A 17,328-nucleotide genomic window follows, 5' to 3' on the forward strand; every position below is an offset into this window, starting at 1 on the left:
ATGTATTTTTTCCAGTTTTTGGCAAAATACCAAACTTGCTTGTTTGAAAACCAAATAATTTTTAGTATTTTAGTGAACATTGATTTTTTTTCACAAGAATTGGCATTGTGTCAAAAAGCCATTCTCTTTTTAAAATGCATTTCAGTGGAAAGTTTTCAACAATCTCTAGGAACCAAGGCATCCTTTAAGGCTTGTATCTCACCAATTCAAATGTAATACTTCTGAATCATAGCTGTAGTTTGACTTCTATATTAGAGGTAGGGGGCACCTCCAGTCAGGCCAATGGGTCCACAAGTCCATATTTGAGGGAAATTCTGTGACTTCCCATATATATCTATTCTCTGAGCCCTGGCTGGGAATTAACCCCACAAATCTCAGCCTGCTAACTATCAGAGGGATAGCTCTGGAACAGGGCACAGCAGGGATGTATAGAATCATAGAATGACAGAATATTAGAACTGGAAGGAACCTTGAGAGGTCATCAGTTCCAGTACTCTGCACTCATGGGGACTAAGCACCAGTCATGGATGGTCGGTGCAGCTAGGACTGGAGAAGGCAGGCCCTCAGCCCCACCTACAGCCTTGCCCCCTCTGCTGAGGCCACACCCTCCACCACAGGGAGGAGAGGAGGCAGGGCAGTGCACTGAGTACGTGCACCTCACCACCACAAGCAGGGGAAAGAAGTGGAGGAGGCAAGTGTGCATACCCCAGCCTCCCCAGACCCAAGCACTGGGGAGGAGGAGGCTGCACGGTTCCAGCCTCCCACCCCGGAGCACAGGGAGACAGAGTGCTGGGGGTAGCCACACTCTGCCCCCAGAATGCCTACAGCAGGTGTTCTGGGGGCAGAGTGTGGGTGGGGCCATGCCTGGAGGTTTGGGAAGGCAAAGCCTTCCACCTCCTAGGCTACCAGACGCCCATGAGCACCATCTAGATAATCCCTGACACGTGGGTTTTTTTTCTAACCTACTCTTAAAAATCTCCAATGATGGACATTCCACAACTTCCCTCCCCTCCAAGACTCATCAAAAGATTTGCAGTCTTTTGCAGCATGCAAGAAGATGGGGTCACTTAGAACTAAAATTATTATTAAAATAGCTGTCAGATGTGATGACGGTACTTACTTGATTTGCTGATTTATACATTTTTGATTGAACGTCATCTTAAATAATAAAAATAATAAGTAACATTCAGCCAAATTATGTATGTAGGGCACTGGAAGATGGTAGCATTTTCTCTGACTCGGTACAGTGAATATTGATTATGTGACTCTTTAATTTTTTCAAAGGAACTGAAAGAAAGTTACTAGTGTAGGGCTTTAGGGTTAGTTGCTGCTGAGATAAATATCAGCCAAATTGCTGCAGCACCAAAACAATTTCAAGAAAGGTAGACTTAACATTTTTTTTCAGTTTTCTGCTGCAAGATTATGGAAACAATAGAAACTTCCTGTGCCTCTCTCTTCTCTTTTTGTGACATATGGAGAACTGGAACTAATGATAGGATATTATTTTTCTCATGTGCAAGGTTTAGAATTCCTCCTTTACAGAGCTGAAAAGTTGACATCTTTTTTTCAAAAGGGCAAATCTTCAGAAGCAAAAGACCCCATAATCAAAGCTCAGTAATGTAATGTTTTAAGCAGGAGAAAGTGATTTTATGGTGTAAAATTCTTTGCTACTTCATTTGCGACAAGCAGGCTATTTATATGTACATTTGTAATTGAAGCTAAAGCATGCAACTTGCATGCCAAGAATAGCCTTCCTCCTACAGTATTGTGAATTTTCAAGTTTGTGCTGACCATACTCTTCTTCACATGATGAACAGAAATAGTTACATGCCTTCTGCCATTAGGCTAGAGAATTTGAGACAGTGAATACCTTCCTATATTTAAGCAAGTAAATGAGAACAGCACGCAGAATCTCCCCATTCACTTTTAGTTGCATTCAAGCGTACTGATCTGCCTTCTATACTTGGTCTGTGAGTTAACCATTTTATTTTTGTTAATCTAATCTCAGGTTGAGTGGAGTTAGCCTTGAAGTTGCTGATCGTTATTCAACTGGCAGAGATTTGGCGTCGGCTGTGGAGGTTTGTCAGTGTCCTCCAGGGTACAGTGGTACCTCCTGTGAGGTGAGTATACATGTGGAGCTGAGAGATTTATCTCAGTGCAAATCACCTGTGATAATGCTACAATCTGTTGGAACAGCCTATTGATACAACATATCCACTTGAGCCAACCTATTTCATAGATTCACTTTCTCTTGGACTCTGGATCAAATGAGAAATTGCTGCTTGAAATTTCAAGTTGCGAATGCCAGTCTTGTAGTGTTAGGTGGTGGTGGTTCTTATTATAATTGAAAATTGTAATAATAAAGTTCCTTAGTTATTTGCAAATCATGCCATTTGATTCCAGAATGCCTCTTCTGTAAATCTGGTTTGATCCCTTGTTTAGTTACTCTAATTAAAAAATGGCAGATATACTATATTTGATAGTGTTCAAAGCTGATGCTTTAGACCCCACAAAATGATTACTACGTTATAGAGTGTGAACACTTTGCTGGTTTAATATACTGTAGACTTGTCATTAGTGTAGTCATTGCCTGAGTGTAGCTAGATTCCCACTCCCCCTTGGTTCTTTGCATGAGTGCAGTTCAGCTTTTTTTCCCCTTTTGCGCAGTCTTGTGGAAGGTTACAGGAGTAACATACACATGCTCTCAAAACATGCATATGTTCATACAAGCTCACTAATGCACCCTCAGTACATGCCCCTACATATGCGTCTGCTAAACTAAGAAAAGCATGTCTTGGGGTAGTTTGGTGCACAAAAGTCTTCAAAAGCCATGCCTCTAAGGAAGTGCTTTCAAACACCAAGATGCTCTGCTTCACAAAACTACAAACAATATGCCATTTACACAGACACTCTAGGCATTTGCTTGTCAGCTCTCTTTTTCTTATATATGATATTTAGGGCTTAGAGTCTTGTTTCATGCCAAATGCTTTTGCTTTTTGCTGGGGCTAGTAATACTAATCTAGAAAGAAGGCCTAAAGGAATTTGCAGAAGCTCATCTCACTTCAAAAATGATATAGATAGGAAGAAAATCAAATGAGACCATTGCTTAGCTAGATACATGCAGCTTTTCCAGCCCATCTCCAGTAGGTACAATTACTTGGGAAAGCACACTTGGCTGAAAGACCATTATTATCTTGGACACTCATACTTCTGACTGCTCCATTATTCTTCCTAATTCAGACCTTAACTTTTATCTCAAGGCCAGAAATTGTAGAGGACCCTTGACTGCAATTGTGTTTAGTTCTGCCACTGCCAACTTTGGAACACTGGCGGAACTCCTACTTATCTTGATGCTGCCAAAATTCTGATGCGTGATCCACTTCTCATCTTAATTATCCTAAATCTCTATCTTCTGGGCTCCAGGATGTCCAGGATGTTCTAGCCTGACCGTTCTCTTGCTGCTCCAGAGAGTCAGAATATATTACCCTCATATTTCATCTCCACATTCAATTCATAGTTATTGCCCATTTGCAACACTCCTCATGGATTTAACACACATAAAGGCCTAGATTCTACAATGGACAGAACATGTGCTAACAACTGCCCTGTCAAAGAGCCCTAGTGAAGTCCATGGGGCTCTGTATGGGTGCACCAGTCTGCCTGTGTTCTCTCAATTATACAATTGGAGCCTTTGTGCTGAGCAAATAACGTGTAGTGGAAAATTCTGTTGGACAAGTTTTTTCTTTATTCCCTCTGACAGAATGCCACTGAGCAGATCATGATTTCCTAATATTTATTTATTGAATTGACGGTTGTGAGCATACCTACTTGAGATTTAAAATCTGAGCTGTGTGCTGACTAATTGTGATTGGTCACAAAAATCACAACTAACTATTGTGTCTGGTCCCTGGCTGGACCAGTATGACACTTATAATCAGGAGATGGGAGAAGGAGCCGGTGGGGCTTTGAATCTCCCAGGGAATAAAGCAGCTGAGAGAGTGCAGTTAAACAGAATTTTAATGAACTTTTAACCTCTTTCTTTCTTGGCAGCACTGCCAATGCTAATACGTTTTTTCAGAACTGAGGTTACCATAGATTTATTAATATGGTGCGGATTTTAAATTTGACGTTCTTTCATGCTGTTTACAAGGCAATTGCATGTGCACGCACAATACAACTAGTAAACAGGCATGACCTCAATATAAATAGTCCTAAGAAGAAAAAGTAGTTGTGAAAGGCTGAAGTCAGACACTTTTCTGGCTCATTGAATTGCACCTGTACTAATGCTCTAGTGAAGTATCTAGGGGAACCCAGTTTCTTTGCTCTGCTAAAATGTGTCCAGTCCCCCAGTAAAGAATTCACCACCAGTGATAATATTCAAGAGCATGAGATTAAAATTCACTTTCTACACGAATTTGCACAGGGAAAATTGTTCAGTTAAGTGTTCGTGACAAGAAGCAAGTGAAGTGGAGCCATTTTTAAAAATCTAAGCAAGTGTTCATTCTTGTGATCGTCATCTATTTCTGCCCGTGTGACCCTCTGACCTTATATACTCCTGTTTCCTTGCATACTTACTCCTCCTCTTGGCTTTGGCTTTGGCTTTTTGCTGACCTCCCTTATAGCTTTCCATTGTGGGGAGTCAGTGTCTCACTTGTGCTGCCATGATTAAACTGGATTCAGCACCTGCCCTCTGAATCAGTGTAATTTCCTCTCTTTAAATCTCAGCTCATAAACTCTCTCCTGCTCTTCCATGCTGATTCTTCAGTTTATGCTTTAAACCTGGTCGTGGCTTTCTCAACACCAAATAAGGCTGGGATTAGGCATCTACATCCCATGAATGACTGAAAATATCAGCCTCAAATAGTACAACGTGGCTCATGCTTGCTAATCCTCTCATCTTAGATTAAGTTTCTAAGAAAGACTAAAAATTCCATATACATTTAATAAAGGAAGGAAAGATTAGAACATAGAAAATGTCTGTTAAAGAACTTACTGACATATCTTGCACGCTAAGGGTACATCTAGACTACCGGGTTTTTTCGAAAAAACGTCACCTGTGTCTAGACTGCAGCCGTGTTCTTTCGAAAGTAAATCGAAAGAACGCTGCAGGTTTTTTTGATCGCGGTAAACCTCATTTTACAAGGAATAACACCTTTTTTCGAAAGTACTCTTTTGAAAAAAGGCACTATTGAATGCAAACTGTGCTTTTTTTGAAAGAGAGTGTATAGACTCTCTTTTGAAAAAGTGGCTCGCTTTTTCAAAACATCTGCTTGTATTCTAGACACTTTTGAAAGAGTCTTGTAGTCTAGACTTAGCCTAGAAGAAAAAAGAATTCTTTGTTTGTTAAGGCTTTTTGTTCTTAATTTGACATCTACCGTTAATGCTGATTAAAAATGCCTAGCCAAAAACAAAACAGCAACAAAAAAAACCAACATCTTTTCCTGGAATGTTCCTCAAAGAAAATCTTCCTTTTCTGTCTCTGGGATCCCTCAAATTGAGTAAGATTTCTCCTTGGATGCTTATAGCTCATGATTGCGAAGATGAGAAATTGGGCTAATTCTGGCAAGAAGCATTCTCTGGCAGTGGCTGCACATGAGGTCTCTATTTCCACTGGCGCCGACCCCAGCAGCTCCGATGTAGGCCTGAGCATGATCTTTATGTCGGGCTCTCTGATCTTCACGAAGACGATGCTTGATCCCTTTGGCTACGTCTAGACAGCGGGGCTATTTCAGGATACCAGAGTACCCTGAAATAACAATTCTGGATCTTTAAACATGCCCATTATTTCACAATCTATTTTTAAATAACAGGTGCACTACCCTGGCATCCCTGTAACCCTCGTTCCATGAGGGTTAAGGGACTGGTCGGAATAGTGCTTTATTTTGAAAATTGACATTGTGTAGTCGGTGCCAAGTTTCGAAATAAGCTATTTTGAGGTAAGGGTGCTGTGTAGACACACACAAAGTGTCAGGCACTGTTCTTGATGGTTGTCCCCCAAGTTACCTGATCTGCCATCTGCCTCTTCAGGTGTCAACATCAATATCACGCTTTACCAAGGTGTTCTTAAAGACATCCTTCCTTTTCTAATTAATCTTCAAAGCTATCTGATGTTATACAGGAACATGGCTATAAAAACATAAAAATAAAAAGTAGCACCCCTTAAAGGGGAAATGAGATCACTTGTCAACAGTAGGTTGTTTGGAAAACATTGTTACAAATGTAGGATAATTTTCTTAAAAATAGCTCTGTTTCTGTAAGGCAACTTCTACTTTACATAAGGCTGGCTGTCTCGGTTAATACAGTGCGTCATGCACCTGTTTACAACATGCAAAATCACTGCACCACATGAACAACGTTATAGAGGGAGGATAATTTGTGAAAACTATAAAGCTATTTTTGAAACATATCGTAAGAGAGACTGCTGCTTGACATCTTATTATGAATAAGAGAGAGAGCTGCATTTTTGCTAATGAATCAGTTGTAACACATTACCTTTGCCAAGAATAATGTAGTAATGCATTTATTGGATCTAAATGTAAAGTAAAGAATTTCAGAAGTGAAACAATTATACATTCATGAAGAACTAAAACTGCAGTTAAAGGAGCATGTTTTGTTTTCAACCTGTGTTGTAATTTCACACCGTCTCCTGTTAAATTTGGAGGGTATTTTAGTTGTGAATTGTTTGCAGTTAAGCTTCTCAAAAAAGGTCCTTGCTTTTTTCTCTCTCCCTTTCAGTGTTTTGTCTTCTGGCTATTTTTCAGTCTGTACCTCTTGCTTTGAAACTGTCACATTTCTATTCTTCATTCCTCTGCTTTATTTTACCATTTCAGAAGAAAGATCAAGTTAATACTGCCTCTAATCTCACACCTACCAATAAAGCTAAGGTCAGTGCAAAGCTACAGTGCTAGGAATAATAGCTTTCTATAAATATTTCAATACTTTTAGACATTTAACAAATATATTTTCTGTGTGTGTCAAATTCAAAACTTTAAAAAAATAGTCACATTGTAAATTTGTCTTTCTGGCAGTCTTGTTGGCCTAGACACAGACGAGTGAATGGCACTATTTTCGGTGGGATCTGTGAACCATGCACATGTTTTGGTCATGCGGAGTTCTGCGATGACATCACAGGAGAATGCATAGTAAGTTCTACTGCCTATGATAATCTGATTGGTAGCACCAAGATCTCATTCAGTATACCAATACAATTGAGTTAACCACCATTAGTACCTCATGTATTTAAGGAAAAGAAGCAGTGATTTGGCAGAAGAGATCATTATATTGAATTGCTGCTGAATGCTCCTATATCAGGATAAAGTAGTTTCTGCAATAAGCAAAAAGAAGGGTCTATTCACTTCAGCTTGAGTTGGTAAAATAGGATCAACAGCACATGATATTGCATGATGGAAGAGAGTGAAGTATATCAATAAGCGTTTCAAGAAAGATTTCCTATAGCCTCCTATCTCTGTCTCCTGTGTGGATTTATTCTGTTTATTGTCTGCAAAAAGTAACTTTGTGAATTCTGTTACAGTATAGCAAGAAGGTATTGTTGTTGGCTTCCTCCGTTTAGCTTCAAAGAAATACTTAATAAATCAGGATTTTTTTAAATGTAAAGCATATGTTTTGGAGTGAATAGAAACCAGCATTTTTCGTGCAGAATGCATATATTCACTATAGTTTCCTACTAATTTAGCAATTAAGTCCACACTATTATCCAGAGCAATCTTACCCAATATACAGCAGTTTCTACCCTGCTCTCTAGCCTTTTGGAATGGGCAAATTATGCTGAATAGACTGTTCTGATTAACTCAAGGGCATTTTAGTTTTATATTCTCTGACATGGCATGAAGCTTGAAACAACATTTCTCATTTCATTAGTCTTGCAGAAACACAATTTGAGCTGGTGCCAATTTAGTGGGATATCATGCTCTCATTTCCCTGAAGAATTTCAAGCAGATTCTGTATTGTGTATGTTTCTAAATGTTCCCTTTTCTTTCCTTAAGAAAAAGCTTCTGGGAAAAGTCCAAAATGAAAATTCAGGGTTTTTACAATGTAATTTGGCATTTAGAATTACCGCTGGTCTTCCTGTTTTTCCCCCATACAAGATGTTTAATTGCATTGCAGTATAAAACAAGATAGCCTTAATTTGTGGATCAGTGGATTTTTCAGATTGCTTTTCCATGAATAGAATTTTAATTATACAGTGAGTCTTAAAGAGGTACCTAGGAAAACATAACCCTCCTGACAGTTACATTTTGAATCTTGTACTTTAAATGCAATGAGAACAATTCATGACTATGCTGATATGGGTGTGTCTTTCCTTACACAGACAGAGAGAATTTAGTGTATTACTGATTGTAGCTTCCATCCACAATCTTTGTGACATCAGCATGGGATAGAATCAGTTTAAAAGAATGAAAAGAGAAGGCTTGCCAGTGATTTAGTGTTTAAGGCTCCAAAAGGTAAGGCAGCTGCTCTGGGCTATTTTGCTTAGAAGTACGTGGCTGACTGAAACCACTTGCTCAGCCAAGGTAACCCAATACACTAGGATCTCTTTTTATTGTTCTCTACCAGTCATTCACTCACACTTCTTTGTAGGGAGTGATGGAGGGAGTTGTAGAGGTTGTGCAGTCCACTGATTTGGCACCATTAAGTTGGTGTTCACAAGTGAATCAATGACAAATTAGTATAGCTCCTCTATCACATGTGTCTGGGCACAGTACTGTGAGGATAGCATACTACTGAAAAGGATTTGGAAAATATCCAGTTGAAACGAAGAATAATACCTAATCTACCTACATTATCAGACATTTATGGTATGCTCATCATTGTTCTCTCCATGCATGTACTGTACCATTCTGTCTAGAGAGAGAGTGCAGAAAGGCTTAAAAGTCTGTCCAGAGGTTTCTTGTAGCTTCAGTTAAGTGCACTCCAATAAAGTGAAGTTAGATTGGTTAGTATCCATGCAGGCTTTTAAATGCTGTTGTTCAGTTTGGATTCTACAGCTTTTGAAGTGAAAGAGAGAGAAATGTTTCACATCAAAGGCATTCTTTCTATTGAGATTTACACAGCCTTTTGGCCTCCTTATTATTATTCATGGTATTTTTTCAGTAACACAACAGACAATTTAGGCACCTAATTTACTGATATGATACCTCTTTTTATTCTCTTGAGCTTTGAAATGTGGTTGAAAAGCAGCTGAAATATGTTTTTGACTCATGATAAAAGCTCAGCTCATCTGCTCCAGAATAGGCCCGTATAAAAAGCTCATTTCTAATGCACATTTTGGAATAACCTGCGAAGCCCTTTGATCCCCAGAACAACTATACAGTGAGCTGTGTGCTGTACCATTCACATTACCATTGTGGTGTACATGAGCACTGCTTTGGTAAGCAGTGCAAGTTCTAAACACTCAGAAATCCTCTTTTGTAATGCTAGGAAAGCACAGTTACTATGCAGCTTAAACCTAGTTCTTGGAAAGAACAAAAGCACTTACTGGTGTTAATATTCATTGCAACATACAATATTTGTAATGGATTATTAAATCCCTTCTAGTAAGTCAGGAGAGAACAGACCCTCTGAGATTTTGGTTTGAAATTATTCATTTTTGTAAAAGGATAGTTCCCGGAATCCTTTGCGAAATAGCCCTCATTGTTTCTTCATTCATCTGTACATGGGGTGGGCACACACCATGAGTACCGTAGCTAAGAACAGGCAAGGACTGGAAGGTAGCTGAGAGGATCATGCTGGCCAGAAATATACTAAGTGTAATCTAACAAAGGGCATGACTCTCCATGACAGAATCCAGAGGGAGGGCAGCAGTACTTGGGCAATCTAAAGGGGCCTTAGCATAAATAAGATATAGGATCTTAGTATGTAGCAGTGTTAATATTTATGCATTTGCAACATTATCTTGAGAGTCTTGAGTACTATTCTATATGCTGAGAGAAATGTTACTATGTGACATCCAGGACAAAGAGAATAATATTTTGAGTGCTATCTGAACCTTAGAGAGAACATCCCTAGTAACTATTGGCAACTCTAAAAATGGCAAGCTATTGCCTCATCTGGCCCAGGCCCCTTTCCTATTAAGTCATGTACATTTCTTGAACATCACTTATGGCTTTCATGTTGGCCTTTTCATGGTTCTTCAGATATACAGCTGTGTGTATCTGTAACATTGTGTATGGCTTAGAGTTGCTATACCAATTTACAGTTCTCTGTCTTTGCATTTCGCATTGATTGCAGTATTGTGTAGGATGGAACAGGTGCAGGTGAGAAGGGTAATTTGTGAATAGCTGCTTGATAATGAAGTTGCTGAGCTAAAGGTGGAACCTTTCAAAACTAGGGATTTCTGGGACTGCACTTATGTCAATAGGCAGAAGGAATGGAAAAATGTGTCTAGCATTGGAAGCATTTGTTTTTAGAAAGTCAAGAAATGGGAGATAAAATGAAATGTAGGGACTCTTAACTGCCTATAAAATCATGCCATTGATACTTTTAGGGTATGTCTACACAGCAAAGTTATTTAGAAATAACAGCCCTTATTTCGAAATAACTTTCCTAGCATCTACACAGCCAAACTTATTTTGAATTTGGTAAACCTCATTCTACGAGGAATAATGCCAAATTCGAAATAGCTATTTCAAAATAGGGGGCCTCCAGCCTTCCCAGGGTGCCATGGTGGTCACTCCAGCCTCAACCAAGAATATTCCTCTCCCTCCCCCTCTCCCCCGAGCCCTTAAAGGGGTAGACTCTGGCCACAGTGCCTGTGCCAGCTCCAAGACTGTCAGCCCAGAGCCAGCAGTCACTGCCCCTCACCCAGTGGCTCCAAAACATGAGCCAGCAAGCCACTGGCAGTCAGCCCTCCACCACTCCTCAGGAGCAGTCTGCCAGCTCCCAGGAGCCTGCCAGGGCCCAGAGAAGGCAGGCGCCTTCCTGGTCCAGGGTGGAGATCATGGACCTTATTAAGGTTTGGGGGGATACCCACAATGTCCATGATCTCAGCACTAGATTGAGGAACAAGGCCGTCTATGGCAGGATAGCTGCCAGCCTGACCACCAAAGGTCACATGCGAACCCAGGAGCAGGTTTGCATGACAATCAAGTTGGTCTCGCGAGACGCCCACCCCTGAGCCCTGAGCTTCCTCTCCCCCTTTTTCCCCTTCCTTCCCCATTCCAGCTCCTTCCTCCCAGGTTTCCCCCTCCCCTCTCCCACCTTCTCTTCTCCCCTCTCCCGTCTCCTTTCCCCAGTCTCACCAGAGTTTCATTCCCTCCCCCCAGTTTTGTTAGATAAAGAGACTTTATATTCATGAAAATACATGTATTTTATTTAACATCAGGAAGGGGGGTTAGGGAGGGATAAGTGGAAGGATGTGAGAGAGGAATGAGGCACAAGCCCCTAGTGGTGCAGACCAGACAGGCTCTTAGTGCTCCTCAGGGTACAAAGCTCTCCCACAGTGCCTCCTGGATACTGACAGCCCCCCGATGAACCTCCCAGATGGCAGCCTGCAGAAAATGCAGCCAGGATCACAGCAGCGCGTCCACGAAAAGCACCAGAGTGCCCAGGGCAGCTCTGGCTCCATGTTGCACAATGCTGTGGTGTCCTGAGTGAGGGCAACCAGAGCATGCACAGACAAAATGCTTTTCTGTCCCTCATCGAGGTAGACAAGCAAGCAGGGAAAGCTGACAACTGGCTGTCTGGTGGTGTGTGTGCGGGGGGGGGGGGGGGTGGAACCTTTAAGCACAGACCTCAGATAGCCTCAGACAGCAGCATTAAGTCCTGACCTGGTGCCCTGCTGGAAGTGGTCCCGGCCAACCTTAAATGCGATTCAGAGTCCACTCAGTGTGGATGTGCTATTTCGAAATAGCAAAATGCTATTTCAAAATAAGATATTTCAAAATAACACTGTAGGATAGACATACCCAAAGATAAACTTCATTCTTACACTGAGGTGATAGAAGGAAATTATCATTATGGATTCTGAAAAAATCGATCCACTGTGAATGAAATATTTTCAATTCATCAGATACTTGAATTTGTGGTTCAAAAAAATAGAGTATGAATAGAGAATGAAATCTCATCCCTATTTGACATCAGTACTAGAGCAAGGCTGAACTATGCATTATTCCTGGTACCTAGACTTTAAGGTCAGATGAGACCATGGTTATCATTTAGTATGAGCTACTACATATTGCAGGCAACAGAAAATCATCTACCTGCTCCTATAATAGGCCTCTAACCTCTGGCTGAGTTACTAAAGTCCTTAAATCATGATTTAAATACTTCAAGATTTATACAAGTTTAAACCAGCAAGTGACCCATTCTCCATGCTGTAGAAAAAGGCCAAATAACCTCAAGGTCTCTCCTAATTTGACCTGGAGGAAATTCCTTCCCACCACCAACTACTGTAATCAATAAGACCCCAAGCATATGGGCAAGATCCACCAGCCTGACATGTGGGAAATAATTCTCTTTGGAAACTTATATCTCTCCCCATTTAGTGTTCCATCTCCGGTCTTTGGGGATTTTTGTTATTATCAGTTGCTAATGGGCCACATACCAATGTAGGCAACCCTGTTAGAGAATTCCTCATGTTTTTTACTGTCACTGCTTACCTAGAATGGTTGTTCCAGAATTGTTCTTCTCTGATAGTGAGAAATCTTGGCCTAATTTCAGCTTGTTGATGGCCAAGCTCTTTTGAGTCTCCTCCAGATGAGGTCTCACTGCTGTCTCGTGTAGTAGTTAGTTAAGATTTTGTAATGGCTATTTTTAATAAAAGTCACACTAATAAAAATTCACAGAAGCCTGAACATGTCCCTAACTTTTATTAAAAATTCCCAGGTTGTTAAAGTTGTTAGCACGGTTTCACTTTTTGTGCCAAGGCTAGTAATAAAAATGTTAAAGAAAATTGGTCCCAAGACCTATTTCTGAGGAAATCCATTAGTAAGCTTCCTCCAGCGTGACAGTTCACTTTTCAGTATGAACGGTTGTAGTCTCCCCTTTAATAAGTTCTTCCTCCCCCTTTCAATACTCACATTAATCCTTATTTTCTCCAATAATTTCCCATGTGGAATTCTATCTATGGGGGGAGGGATAGCTCAGTGGTTTGAGCATTGGCCTGCTAAACCCAGGGTTGTGAGTTTAATCCTTGAGGAGGCCATTTGGGGCAAAATTCTGTCTGGAATGGTACTTGGTCCTGCTGTGAAGGCAGGGGACTTGACTCAATGACCCTTCAAAGTCCCTTCCAGTTCAAGGAGATATGCAATCTCCATTCATTTTATTTATTATTTTTTTTTTTTTATCAAATGCCTTCCTGAAATCCAGGTAGCTTAAATCTACTAAACTTCCTCTGACAAAACAATCATTTCCTTTGTCTTTAATGTTGCTGTTGGAAAAAAGGTGGCATGATGATTGCAAAATTCTCAAGATGGGGTGAATGGAAATTGCCTCCCCCACCATTTTGTATATGCTGATACCTTGCCTATCATAGGAGAGACAGATGATATGGTTCTAAGGATGACTGGAGATTGGAAGGGAGCTACAAGAAAAATGGCTCTTAAGACTAATGAAGATAAAATCAAATATATGATTATGAACTGATGAGAGAAAAAGGGAGTTTATGTAGTAGACCATAATCATAAATCAGTTAAACATTATAAATACCTAGGAGTATTAATTACCAGTGACAGTATGGTGAGGGAGGAAATTAAGGCACAGCTTCAGGGCAGGAATGCCTATTACCTTTTCCTGAAAAAGAATAAATTCAGCTCCAAAGTACTATTGAGAAAAAACAAGCTTCAGAAATACAAGATCTTGTTTTATATGGATGTGAAACTTGAACTCTTACTGAGAAGGAAGGTGATGGCTTAATATCTTCAAAAATAAAGTAATGAGATGAACTTTAGGGGCAATAAAGGAGACTGATGTATAGAGAAATAAAAGACAGAACTATGTAGCACTTTAAAGACTAACAAGATGGTTTATTAGGTAATGAGCTTTCATGGACCAGACCCACTTCCTCAGATCAATATGTGGAAGAAAATTGGCACAACCATATATACCAAAGTGATACAATCAAAAAATGAACGCATGTATAGAAAAGTTCTAATAAGGAACTGTTAAAGGTCGATGGCCATTTGGGGACAATAAGCGGCCCATAGGCTGGATGCGATTTACCAGGGGTAGATAGTTCCCTGGCAGGCTACCAGTGCTTCATTTATTTGTGTGCCCACACATACAGCCACTTGCAGCTCCCATTGACCATGGATCACCATTCACGGCCAGTGGGAGCTGCAGGAAGCAGTGTCCTGGTCTGTGACACTTCCCATATCTCCCATTGGCCAGGAATGGTGATCTGTAGACGGGCGGTTGAAAGAGGCCGTACCTGCAGACATGCAGGTAAATAAAGCACCAGTGGCCTGCTAGCCCTGATGAACTGCATCCAACCCACTTTTTGCCCACCACCGGTTTATGGAGAGCCAGGTATAGCAAATGTAGTGAAATGGCAATAACTTCAGGGGGCAGTTAGAATGACAGAAGACAAATCAGCAAATTGTTTCCTGGTTGGACATCCTTGTGGTGTCCAAGATCATAACGGATGAAGACAGGACAATATCGAGCAAAATCAAAGAGTTCACAATGTGAATTACTATCAATAGGAAAAGTTATGCTGATGACAGAAAGGGGTAAAGGCAAATTATCAGAGCATCCAAAGGCCTATACAGCAAGGGACTGAGCAAATCAGTTGCTAAAAAGGAACACATATGATTTGTTGAAGTTCCATGTTTTGGGGCGTGCGCGCGCGCGCGCGCACACACACGCAGTTTATTACCTCTAATTAGAATTAAGAGAAAGAGAATCTCTTGCTTGTACCTGCAAATCATAACACTGATCCTGTTATACAGCATAAGTAATAAATAACCAGGCGTCAGCTTCTGCCAGCTACAGACCTTGTAAAATGAGTGACTGTAATGTGCAGCAGCAACAGTTATGTACAGATGATTGGCTGATATATTGTGTGTTGTATGTGTCAGATCAGCATCTGAATCCTTTACTTTTTCATCAAGAGCATAAGGTCTTTTGTAAGGTTATGATAATAAACCTTTTCACACTTGTAAGTGGATTGGGTCCTTTTAAAATATACCAGTTCTAAACAAGAAAGAAAAAAGTATAAATACTCTTTTAATTTTGCTTAAGAAAATCTCTCCAGAAGGAGCATGAACATTAATGGACACGAACCACTGATTGTAAGAATTAGTTCTCACTATCACTTTTACATATAGTAGAACATGTACTATAAGGAACAATCCTGCTCTTGTGGGAGAATGAATTAGATGACCTTACAAGGTCTTTTCCATTGCTAGATTCTTTGGTTTTGAGATTGAATTGATATTCTCCACTTTGCATCTTCTATTCAGGACTGCAAGTACAATACAGGTGGCCCATACTGTGATAGATGTCTTCCTGGTTTCTATGGTGATCCTACTAAAGGCACAAGTGAAGACTGCAAGATATGTGCTTGTCCATTAACCATCCCTTCTAATAAGTAAGATGCATGTTTACTGTATAACAATAATTTGTTCATACATTTCATAAATTTGTGTTATTTTTGTGTTGAGTGCTTTTTCTCTTTTGAAGGAGGCTTTCTAAATGTCATAGTTCAAATAAAAACAACAATAATTTTGTTCAGTTATGATTTAAACCGTGGACTCTTTTAGAATTGATACTGCTTTATTTTGGGCCAGTCAGTACTGTAAAATATTGTCTCACATAGGGTTTTATGAACATTAATAAATATCATATGACCTCAGATAAATATTAGTTCCACAGAAATATTAGTGACACAGAAAAGCTGAATGGCTTTAATTACTATAAAAACAAAGAGTAGCCCTGTAGCATCTTAAAGAATAACAAAATATATATAGTATCGTGAGCTTTTCTGGGTAACGGTCACTTAATCAGATGAGTTGAAATGGGTCTTACCCAGTATTTCCTGTAAGCTGCGCTGCAGCACAGCTTCACAGGTGATTAATAGCCCCACCTAGTCAGTCAGCTCCATGCATGGTGCCCTGAGCCCCTAACTGGGCAGGGCTGTTTAATCACCTTTGAAGCTGTGCTTTCCTGCAGTTTAGAGGGAACACTGGTCTTACCAACCAAAGCTCATGATACTATATATTTTGTTAGTCTCTAAGGTGGTACAGCACTACTCATTGTTTTTAAAGTTACAGACTAACACAGCTATCCCTCTGAGGTATTTTTGTAATTATTATGCCAGTCAAGACTGGGGAAAAAGTAAAATCTAAACTTCTCAACTCCCAGAGCTGTGTTCTCATCACTAATCAGTATTCCCTCTTAACAATGTCCCACTTTACCCTCCCTTACATTAGCCCTCCATTTACCCTCCTACCACATTAGCTCTTCATTTAAATAGAAAGCTGAAATTACATATTTTGTGTTTGTTTTTCTTAGGTGTTTAAGCTGGTTTTTTAAACTTTCTCAATAGTAGTTGGATAACCAATCGGGCTAAGATTCCTTCTGCCTTTTTCTTTTTAATTGGAATTCAAGTAGCTCATTGTAGCTGCTGATTCATTCAAAATCTGATGAATAGAAGAGAATTTTCCTAGTTAATTCATCCTTGTAACTTGCAAGTCAAGGCATTCTAACTCACTCATAAATATTTCTTGGAATACTCACTATGATCTTATATTAGTAAATATTGGTGAAATTGTCAAATCATTACAACTATTTCTCTGTGATGCTTACATGCAGGCAATTCAGTAGACCCGTAGTGTCCAACAATCTAGCCACTAGTCACATGTGGCTATTTGGCCACTTGAGTGTGGCTAATTTGCTGTAGCAGTAGCCACTGGTTGGACACCATGGCAATATGTTGTGGTTTGATTCCCTGGGTTTATCCAGGATGATGTCCTGACAGTTCAAATAACAAAATTCTATTGATACTGTGTAGTCTAGGTAAAGTTCTGCTCTCAGACCCTCATGCTGGATCTTCTGGCTGATATTCTGCTTGTCTCACATGGGAAGACATATTTTTAAAATAAAGATATGGGTTCAAATTAACTTCTTTAGCATAATCCAGCCACAGCCTGACTGTGTTCCTTTTGTGGCAGTGTCATTATTTGTGCTGCCAGTATTTTAGGAGCCCAATGTCAAAGATTCCAAATCCATGTCCAACCTGCTTTAATACTTAAGAGACAAAGATGATGATTGCTTCATAGGACGTTTAGGGCTAAATTATTTCTCCATGAATCAGAGCTCTGCAGGGAACAGGGAAGGAGGGCATCACCTGAATGGAAACCTGACTGCACA

The 17,328-nt window shown here is 40.1% G+C and overlaps 1 protein-coding gene across 6 annotated transcripts in view; it reads left to right on the plus strand.

Moving 5' to 3' along the window:
• LAMA2 (laminin subunit alpha 2) overlaps window positions 1-17,328 on the plus strand; it is a 502,508-nt gene that overhangs the window by 293,924 nt on the left and 191,256 nt on the right. For 4 of the 6 annotated variants that reach the window (XM_075924144.1, XM_075924139.1, XM_075924141.1 and 1 more), the window contains exons 15-18: window positions 2,009-2,120; window positions 6,831-6,884; window positions 7,029-7,142; window positions 15,420-15,547. In XM_075924144.1, coding sequence (XP_075780259.1) covers window positions 2,009-2,120; window positions 6,831-6,884; window positions 7,029-7,142; window positions 15,420-15,547 — 408 coding nt within the window. The remainder of the gene's footprint in view (window positions 1-2,008; window positions 2,121-6,830; window positions 6,885-7,028; window positions 7,143-15,419; window positions 15,548-17,328) is intronic. The other 2 variants (XM_075924140.1, XM_075924143.1) reach the window with 1 other exon arrangement.

The sequence above is a fragment of the Pelodiscus sinensis genome, chromosome 3 (genome assembly GCF_049634645.1).
Source record: "Pelodiscus sinensis isolate JC-2024 chromosome 3, ASM4963464v1, whole genome shotgun sequence".
In the NCBI taxonomy this organism is placed as follows: domain Eukaryota; kingdom Metazoa; phylum Chordata; order Testudines; family Trionychidae; genus Pelodiscus; species Pelodiscus sinensis.